General features: G+C 26.8%; 1 protein-coding gene across 1 annotated transcript; it reads left to right on the top strand.

Moving 5' to 3' along the window:
* Positions 1-10,407: 10,407 nt before the first annotated feature.
* Positions 10,408-11,039, top strand: LOC108560455 (histidine-rich protein PFHRP-III-like). The gene is made up of 3 exons (XM_017918008.1): positions 10,408-10,425; positions 10,487-10,563; positions 10,622-11,039. The coding sequence occupies exons 1-3, from the start codon at positions 10,408-10,410 to the stop codon at positions 11,037-11,039; spliced, it is 513 nt and encodes a 170-aa protein (XP_017773497.1).

Raw genomic sequence — 11,039 nt, 5'->3', positions numbered from 1 at the left:
ACAGTAATTATATTTGTTATGTAATGTAATTGTACAAATACAAATGTAAATAAAGATTAAACTGAATAATTGATTGGTGCTATTATTATGTAATACAAACTTAATTAATTATAGAAAAATCATTAGTTATATTTATATAAAATCATCAAAATTTATGTTTACTTAAAGTTTACTTTATGTAATTGGAAGTAAATATCCACAATGAATAACTTATTGCTAAAAAAATAAATACATTATTGATTTATTATACGACTACAATTTTCTTTCTACTTGGATTATTTCTTATTACAAATAAGTTAATGAAATCAAATACAATAATTAAGAATAAATAATAACAATTAATAATCTAATTGTATATTAGTTTAATTAATTGAAAAAAAAAATATATATTTGTTATGTAATGTAATTGTACAAATACAAATGTAAATAAAGATTAAACTGAATAATTGATTGGTGCTATTATTATGTAATACAAACTTAATTAATTATAGAAAAATCATTAGTTATATTTATATAAAATCATCAAAATTTATGTTTACTTTATGTAATTGGAAGTAAATATCCACAATGATTAACTTATTGCTAAAAAATAAATACATTATTGATTTATTGTACGACTACAATTTTTTTCCTACTTGGATTATTTCTTATTACAAATAAGTTAATGAAATCAAATACAATAATTAAGAATAAATAATAACAATTAATAATCTAATTGTATATTAGATTATTTCTTAAGATTTACTATGAATATGATTTTTGATACTGTCGGGATTTCGAATGTCGGGAATTCGATTGTCTCAATATAGATCAGATTTAAACTTTGTAGTCTAGTCATTTGATTATCACATTATATATTTTTTTAATTTGCTATTCGCGAAGTTACGAAGACATTAACCTAGTTTGAAGAGAGGTCGGGTCGTGGCCGGTTGCTGCGGTTTCTCGCAGACATCGTGTCTTGTTTCTGGAATCCTTTATGAATGAACCGATGAGGACTTTCTTCCGTTCCGTACGAGCTCTAAAAATACAGAGCTCGGCTCGAACGAGGCAGCAGGCGGTTTGTTTCACATTCTTCGCGGGTCAACAGTCCGACGCGGATTCGTACGTTCCTATAACATATCAGGTTATGGATTTTTCTTCATCCTCTTTCGTGGATCGGACGTTGTGCAATGTATTGTCGATTATACCACAATCCGCGTTTTTGTTCCGCTCCACAACTTTCCAATTGAAATATAAAAAAAAAAATATATATACGAAAACATAAATTTACATGTAAAACATAAGAAAAATAATTTACATGATTTATTATTATTTTTTTTAATATTATGATGCAAATATTTATTTATAACTAAACATACAATGTTTTTTTTCCTGAATAATTTCATAAATAAATTATTTTTTTACAAATGTTTAACGGTTATAAATTAATAGATTTGTATTTTAATTACTTTTTTTTTTAATAAATTTAAATATTTTAGAAGAAATTAAATTATATTTTACTATAAAAAAAACATCTTAAGAGTATATATTCAAATTATATTAATTATAAATGTAATTAGTTGTTTTTTTACAAATGTATTGAATCATGACAGAAGACACGAATGAAGATTTCTTAGAAATGAAAGTGAAAGCTGAAGCGAAAGACCGTATTGAAACTGAAATTCCTTGTTTCACTTTTAAATATCCTGATGAAATAATTTTTATATATCAAAAAAAAGGCAATAATTGAAGACGTCGAAAGTTTTATAGTTTCAATTTTTTACTAGAGAAATATATTTGAAGGAAAATTAATATGGGATTAACAAGGAAAATTACATAAAGAGTCAAGATAAGTTATGATAAAGAAAGTTTATAAAATTGATATTGATTCTAGCTATAAAATAAACTTAAAATTACATAAAACAATGCGTTTTCGTCATTTTCATTTTAATTTTCAGAACTTTTAATTATTAAATTACTTTCATTGATACCAATTAAGTCCAATTATTATCTAAAATATAAAAGCACAATAATTATTTATATAATTACATAAAAATGTAATTACAGCAATACCTCGAATAGTGCGATTAATCCTCCAATATTCAGGATTAATTTAGAAACTAAATATATATCAAAAAAAGCACACAAAATGGCTCGATTTTATAAAAAGAAAATAAAAATATATAATTTATTAATAAACAAAAAAATTACCAATTATTTTTTAGAATTTAGAATGATTATTGCATCAGTCGTACATAAAAACGTATATAGAAATAAAAAGAACAAAATAAATACATATAATTTCAAAAAAAAATAACTGATACAAAGGGCTATTGACCATAAGTCTTTCTGTCCGATTTGTTCTAATATTAAGATGAAAACGGCACTCTACGAGTTTTTGATATAATTTTTACATAAAAATTCAATAATTCAGTATAGAAACATTAATAATCATTTAAAAATATAGATTTTTTTTTTAAATAAAAGTGAAATTTATTGAACATAAATATTTCTGAGATTTATTTGTGTTAAACATATTCGGTGGTATTGAACTAACGGAATAATAGAAAATCTATTACGAACTTTAACTTCTTGTTGATTTTTGTTCGTGCGTATTATGTAAATTATGAAATTTCTAAGAGAAATTTGATTAAAAACAATTGTTTTCTTTGAAATGTCAATAGGTGAAATTTTACTTTGTATTTATATTTAATAAATAATCTTTTTACCAATATTTAATAAAAGTTGTAGTTTTTGTTGTGATGTTCTAGACATTATATAATTTCGATTTATTTGTATATATTTGTATTTGTATTTATAATGTTAATCTGACGATAATCTTCAGTTACACCATAATTTTAAGCATTCCACAATAGATTTTTAAACATATTTTAAGCATAGTGCGAATGAATTGGATTAAATTCAAAAATAATAATTTACTTTTTTTTTTATGATTTGGAATTTAAATATAATATTTTTAATATTCCAAAACCTATTAGAATAAATGAATATATATCTCAAGCCCGACAACCGAAAGACCGTCTATTGAAATCCCGACGTGCGAAATCCCGACTATATCAAAATTTCGACAACCTTAATCCCGACTATATCCAAAATTTTTACAATAACATTTTTAAATTATTTCGAAGCGTAGCTTTGTGCTACACTTTTATTATTAATAACAATAAATTATTATAAATTTATTTGATTTTGTTAAATTATTCATAATAAACCTTAACATTATGAAATAATCTCAAATACAATTAGATTATTACATTTTATTATTTATTATTAATAACAATTTAAAAATCACAACGATCCGGAATAATTTAAAAATGTTATTGTAGACATTTTAGATATTGTCGGGATTTTGATAAAAAATGAAATAAATACAAAAGTTATTGATCTTAACTAACAAATAGGTTATTGACCGTTTTCTGTCTAAATATTGATAAATTTGTTAAAATTAATTACCAAATTCTTTGAATATTTGAGCTAATAAAAAGCCTAATTAATTAGGATAAATATCATTAAAATTCTGCTCTTGCAAATCAAGTGAAAGTTTATCATAAAACACACTCGTATATCTTATATATACTTGTTATATATAACAACTATGTATATATGTAAATAAACAAATATATAAATAACATGTGCGTGAGATATAAAGAAATGCGTGTTCGATTGTGCAAGAGTTAAAGAATTCGATAAAAATCACCGACCTCCTTTATTTTCTTTTTGCATTTCTTCGCGTTTTCGAAGTTTTAATTAATTAGAATCTTAATGAGTTTCATACAATCTGAAACTGTAATTCACGAAGTTTATAAATAATAAATTTTTATAATAAAAAAAAATCTCATTCGTTGATTGCACAAAACTTAAAGAAATTAAAAGTGTTTCTTTTTAAAATTTAGCTGACCTTATGAACTATTCTATTAAACTGTAATTAAAAAAGTTTATACATCATATTAACCTTTGTTAATTACAATTAATAACTCTATTTATATAAAAATAAATAAAGCAATGTTGATTGCACGAAAATAAACGAGATGAAAAGTATTTGTTTATTGGATTGACCTTTTGAACTTATTCTTATTATTAACAGTTTTGGAATTGTAGTGTTGTAATATAAGTTTCGATTATGGAAATGAACGTCGATTTGCATAATGCGGTGTTTCGGATGTAATAAAAGAAAGCAATAGGCAACGATCAAGGGATGAAATAAGGGAATGCGAGGAAGTAAATTACAGGAATCGTAAAACGCAGCCCAACGTTATTATATTTTTTTTTAATTTTATTTTTTTCCTTTCATCGTTACTGGTTTGTTTGTTTTCTTGCATTATTACAAATCGATATTACATTAAGATTAAAAGCACACAAATATATAAACTTGTAAAGTTAGGGAGTTTTGTATACGAATTCGGATATTATCTTGCAATAAATAAACATAATTAGAAACGCATTTACATATTTTAAATATTACTACAAAATGATCAAATACGTAGTAGAAATGAATAATATTGAATTTTATAGTCAAACTAATATCATTTATTGTTAAATCTACATAAATATATCACAGAAAAGCTCAAATTCAAATGCATTCCCTGCAAATATGACTTGAACATATATTTTTTGTCAAATTATGCAACAATGCGATGCTTTTTAATATTTTTTACTACTTATGCTAAAATTGACCGGGTTGGAATGAAATATTATAATATCTTAACAAATGATTTATATTATGTGATGTTACAGTAATGGAATAAAGTTCACTGCAAAATTAAGATTTAAATAAAGTAATAAGGTCAATTTGACCTGATAATGGTAGTCATGGTTCATATAAATATAAATTTAATAATAAGTAATTACACAAATTAATTATTTCTTGTTAATTTTAACAGAAAATTTAGAATATTCACTTTTTATAAAACATCAAAATAAAAGTTACAACATTTTATAAGAAAAATGTTTCGTAAAAAAATATTGTTAAAATTTGTATATAATTGTAAGTTGTTTTTTTTTTTGTAATTAATAGATAACTTTATGAAGATGAATAATTCTGCTTTTAATTAATGAATATACGGCTCGTTATACAATGATGGTAAATTGGAGCGAAGATAATGTAATTAGTTTGTTAGATGGGAAAAGCGAAGATAAAGTGCGAATGCGGCTCTTCGTTATATTTCCGGTGATGCAGTGACGCTTCCGCAGTTCCGATCTGACACTGTTTATGTTACAGTTGCATAACGGAAACATTTGCAAAAGCAAAACTTTCCCAGATTGCATGTACATGATTTATCTACATAAATGTTATTAATTTCACAATAAAACACATGAAATTAATTCACTAATTGTTATAAATGAAAACATTGTAATATCTAATGCACAACATAACTTTCTTACGCAATAGATCAATCAATAACTAGATTTTTTTTATGTCGTGTAATTTTATTCATAATCTGTTCATCAATGTGAACATTGAGTAAATTTAAGATCGCGGTTGACATTAGGTAGGTAATCTTTCTCGGTGGATAGTTACCATTATGATGATGATTTTCACTATTTCCTTTGACTGTGAATCTGCTTCTATACTTAACACTGTCATTGTCCATCGACTTGGCTGAAGGTCCATATGCTGAACCTGATTCATTTGACTGTCCATCTGTGATGAACGATGGCCCTTTTGCTGAAAGCACCCAGAGGGCTCACAAAGGGCCTGGCTTGACCAGGATTTGAACCTACGCCCACTAGCTCATGGGTGGGGCGACTTAACCATTCGGCTATTAGTCGCCCTTAAATAGATATAAAAAAGTAATTCATAATTTATCAATCAATGTATAAAAACAACATCAATTTATTTGTTTATATCAATATTTACGTATTTCGTCTCTAATTATAGTAAACACACATAATTAGTGTTGATTCATGATTCCCTTTAACGACTAACGAATATTATCAATCAATTTCTTGAACTGAACGTTTTATTGATTTATTTATACCAATATTTATGTATTTCTTCTTTAATTATCCCAAGTTGAAGCGTCTATATAAAATATTTTTATACTTATACAAATTATGCATTTTGTATAACCAAATATATTTGAAATTATCATTTTTTTCTGATAAGAATATCGAAAATATAAACAGAAAACTGCTTTTTTTTTTGTTGTCTGTTCTGTTTATTACCTATTAACTATAGTCATTAATAAAAAGCGAAAATATGTGTTTTTATTTATATGACATTATGTAATCATTAATATTATATTTCTATATCAGTAAAATGCTTTTATTAAGAGAATTTATATTACAACCACGTTTCTATTCACTATATACTATTTTTTCTTGTTTTAAATATTTTCAGTTCACTTAGATAACATTTATTTATCATTTTTGATAAATTTTTTGATACAAAAATAAGTTTTAATATAAATTAATTAACTTTTTTTTATATAAAATATAAATGTTTTAAATAATTACATTAAATATTAGAAAAAAAATAATAGAAATTTAAAAATTTTGTTATATTTGATTATTTCTGATTATAATCTAACTGGAAGATTCTGCAGCATTCGAAAGTTAATAAAAATACCATTGAAAAACAGAAATATCCACAATTTTTGATATTTATCTTATATTTGATTGCAGCTGAATACAAACTGGATGGAAATATTTTTTTATAGATATGATTAAAATAATCTAACTGGAGGATTGTGCAGCATCTGAAAGTTAATAAAAATACCAGTGAATAACAGAAAAATCCACAATTATTGAAATTTTTCCTATATTTATTTGTTGCTAATTAAAAACTAGATGTAGTTATCATTAAAAGAATCTAACTTAACGAGTTTAAAAACGTTCCAAAATTTTCGGATTTTTATTCGTATAGTGAAACATATTCAAAAATACACATAATATGTGTACACAAGTTTTAAAAATGATGTCCCGCAATCCGGGACTTCTCTTCACATCGTCACTCGTTATGCGAAACGTTCGTTAAGCGAGGTTCTACTGTATTTGTTTTATAATATGGATTAATTTAAATTTGGGTAGGTGTGATTAAAGCAATATCTAACTGTAGGATTCTACATTATCCGAAAGTTAAATCCGACACCGATTCAAATTAAATTCAAGTTATAATGAGTTCCTGAAACGCGTTAATAGCAGCTGAAAGTGTCCATAGAAGAGGAAAATACATTGAATAGAAGCGCTTATATAACGCATAAAACAATTCATCACAAAAACTACTCTATACATAACATTATACAACAATACCTGCTTCGGATTCATTATAATCAGGTTTAAATATTCCAAACAAAACATTTTTTTTTAAATTATTGGTTTTTATGCGGTTTTAAATTCTTTTCTGAACTATGCAAACTTTAACTTTTTTTGCATTTAGAGCAGTTAAGAAAATGTCGCTAATTAAAATGACAATTTCTAAATTTATATTAGGGAGAAAGTTTTTCTCTAATAACAATAAAGAAAATAATTGTATTACGTGTTTTTTTGTTTTTATCGCTAAGACTGAGTAGTAAATGTATACCAGTTGCAAATTGTGTCAAGTGGACACTTCAAACACATTAGTTTTTACCGTCAATATTTATTTTCTTATTTTTTTTTATAAAAGTTTTCTATCAATAAAAATAATTGTTTCATGCATGAATTACATATATTAATTAATTTGTTATAATAATAACGATGTTTGTAATAGTCATCAAAAATAAACAATATTTACGTAACAATACAAAACAATGACATAAACCATTAATTAGTTAATAATGTATACAATTACAGTGTTTTTTTTTTAATTAAATAGTATAAGTATAATCAATAAAATCTCTATTTTTCTTTAGAATTTAGAAACAAATAGTAATATGTTTTTGAGTAAACTAGAGGAAAACGCTAACCACGTAGTTACAAGTATCATAAAATCGATTTACATGTCACGCACAAAAAGGGTTTAATCATAAAAAAGAAACAAATATTGCCTAAAAACTGGTCTGTGTATAATAAACTTTTTCAGCCCTTTTAGTCAAATGAAATCTACTACATGAAATTCATCCATTTTTTTATATATATTTTATTTGTAAACACACTAAACGCAGTTTTTTTTCTAATTAATTTAAGTATAGGTTTTTATAAACTTTGTATGGTTAAGTCGCCCTACCCACGTGCTAGTGGGCACAGGTTCAAATCCTGGTCAATTCAGGCCCTTTGTCTGCCCTCTCGGTACTTACATCAATAGGGCCATCGTTCATCATAGATAGATTAATCCAAAGAACGAGTTATATAATATTATTTATACATTATTATTCCATTAATGCATTTGTTTTTTTTTTACAAAGCATACTCGATTATTTGCAAATCAAAATTTTAGCAAACTTCAATGCATAACTAAAACAACTAAAACTGTTTATTATTCTAATAACGGCAATAAATTGGGAAATTATTTTCGCGCATTGCAAATTGAAATTAATCCAAGCACGTTTCGTTTCGACATCTATAATAATATACGAATTTTAGAAATTTTTTCTATTTTGCATTTGAGATGCGCAATTTTTATTTACATTATCAAATTTGAGAGATGACCAATTTTTCTTGCTTCAAGAACAAAAATATATGAATATTTGCATTACCTGAATCAACAAATTTCGTTTTTGAAATTTTACTATTTTGCAATTGAGATGCGCAATTTTTATTTACATTTGAGATGGATCTAAAAGATATTTAAAATCTGCAAGAAAATATTCAAAAATTTCGTTTTTTTTTTCTTTAGAAATCCAGTTTAAAGTTTGTCGCGTTTTCGGTTTATTTTTTTGTATAGCGAACGTATGTTACATATTAAATGCGCTGTTAATGAAATTATATTACGTGGAATCAAAGCCACGACAAAAGTGTGTTCATTATGCATTCAATCGGCTCGTGTTTCCGAAAGCCATATATCATTGTATACAAATTAGGTAAAAACTATGTTGAGAAACTACAGTTTGTACATTGGTTTTATTGCATCTCTTTCTACACAAATCTTAATATTCATTAATAAATTATTAGTTTAAACAAATACAAATCCATATATTATAAATTATTATAAAATTTTCCAAATTTTGAAGCACAGAACAAAAAAATTAAACAAATTATTTCCTATTTCCAGTTTCTTAAACATACCAAAATTCATAAATAATTAGTTTAAAATTTAAAAGAAAAACATTGGTTTTGTAACTGAAAAGTTGATACAATTTTCAGGATTAAAACCGAAACATGAGAATTCCATTTTCAGAATTTTTTTTTCAAATCTCATAAATCCGAAGCGTACAAGAATTAACTGTTTTGCCGTCAGATATTTGCACGGTTTTGCATTGTTTTTTAACGCAGGTTTCCTATTATTGTACTCATTCTTTTTTGTTTTGTGTGTGTTGTTGTCCTGCCTCTGATTCCGATTCTGTTTTCGTTCGATTTAGTTCACAAACGCAATGAAATTTCCAAACCCGGAATTTCATTCAATATTCATGACCGATATGCGAGCTAAAATATTTCTATGTCCAATACCATTTTTTTGTTGTTGTTTTGTTTTGTTTCCACGAACGTCAATTGTAGTTTAAAGATTAAATTTATGAATGTTACAGTTTTGGAAAAAATCAAAGGTTACTACATGATGAATGCATTGAAATGGTGGAATTCAGTTCGGATGAATTCAGTTGCATATTTTTAGGTTTATTTTTTTTATTTTACTAATTAAATTTGTTGATTTTTATTGAAATTAATTAAGAAAACCAAATGATCTTATAAGATGATGTTAGAAAACTATTGTAACTTTGTAACTATTTGTAAATGTACAAATTAATGATTAAATATGTAATGAAAACTTAAATACTTAAAGTTTCTTTACTTATTAATAGAGTTGTAATAGTATATAATAATAAATTCGTCGGCATGATTCGATTACTGCGTTTGCAAAAAGCTATTTCCGGTTGTTGCAAACCGATAAAACTCTTTGGTCTGACATAACTTCATAGAAAGCCGCCGAAGATGTCTCTCACCAGAGGTAATGGGTGAAGAAAAACGATAAATTATTCAAGAACCATGGCAGGTGTCCCAGCAAACGTAACAGAAGTCCCCTCTACACGATTTTCGAAAACGCGACCAAGAAGAAATTTTCGACTGCTCGCATGTGCCAATAAGAGAGACACCATCCATTTACCATCCTTCTTCCGCCGATACAGAAACCCATTTCCTGTTCCATTCTTCCGCAAAAATATGTTAATTCTCCGCGTCGCCTCTTTTTGTTTGCTTTTCTTTTCGGTGCTGCACTGGAATGGTAGGAAGTTCGGATATAAAAATAAGGCGATTCAATTATCCGGCATCATTCACTTCAGTCGGTGTTTTGTGTTCACTTCTCTTGTGATTACCAGCAAATTCCTCAAAGAAACGATGGCAGCCAAAATTGCGGTAAATAAATTTACAAATTATTTATTTAGTCATTTGTAATTATTTTTTTGTATCTTTTCAGTTTGTTTTATTCAGCATTGTGGCTATGTGCTCAGCAGCTCCCAGTTTCTTCAAAGGATTCGGCAAAGGTCCCATCCAGTAAGTTCTTTGTGTTTTTAGTTGATGGATGTAGTTTTAACATTAAGTTTAATTGTAGCGAACATCATATCATCCATGTTCCTCTGAACATACCGGAACACATCCATAACGTCCATCATCATCATGTTGAAAAAGTGCATGTGCCGGTTGTCCAGAAGGTTTTGGTCCATGATCATCATGATCACCATGAACATCACCACGATGTCTCCGCTCATCACGTTGATTTCCATGGAGCCGACTTCCACCACGGAGCTGATATCCATCACGGAGCAGCCATCCACCACGCAGCTGACTTCCATCATGGAGCTGATATCCACCACGGAGCTGAGTTCCACCATGGAGCCGATTTCCATCACGGAGCTGAATTCCACCACGGAGCCGATTTCCACCATGGAGATGCCATCCACCACGATGTCCATTCTCATACTAAAATCCATCACGCTCCAATCCACCACGCTGAACCAGGCTGGTGGTAA

Source organism: Nicrophorus vespilloides, unplaced genomic scaffold (genome assembly GCF_001412225.1).
Source record: "Nicrophorus vespilloides isolate i.1.1-1 unplaced genomic scaffold, Nicve_v1.0, whole genome shotgun sequence".
NCBI classification, from domain to species: domain Eukaryota; kingdom Metazoa; phylum Arthropoda; class Insecta; order Coleoptera; family Silphidae; genus Nicrophorus; species Nicrophorus vespilloides.
Note: the sequence above shows the minus strand (reverse complement) of the source record. Positions and strands in the feature narration are given on the sequence as shown.

Coding starts and splice junctions, on each gene's coding strand:
- LOC108560455 (XM_017918008.1), top strand. Junction 10,564..10,621: donor TTCGGCAAAGGTCCCATCCA/GTAAGTTCTTTG, acceptor GTTTAATTGTAG/CGAACATCATATCATCCATG.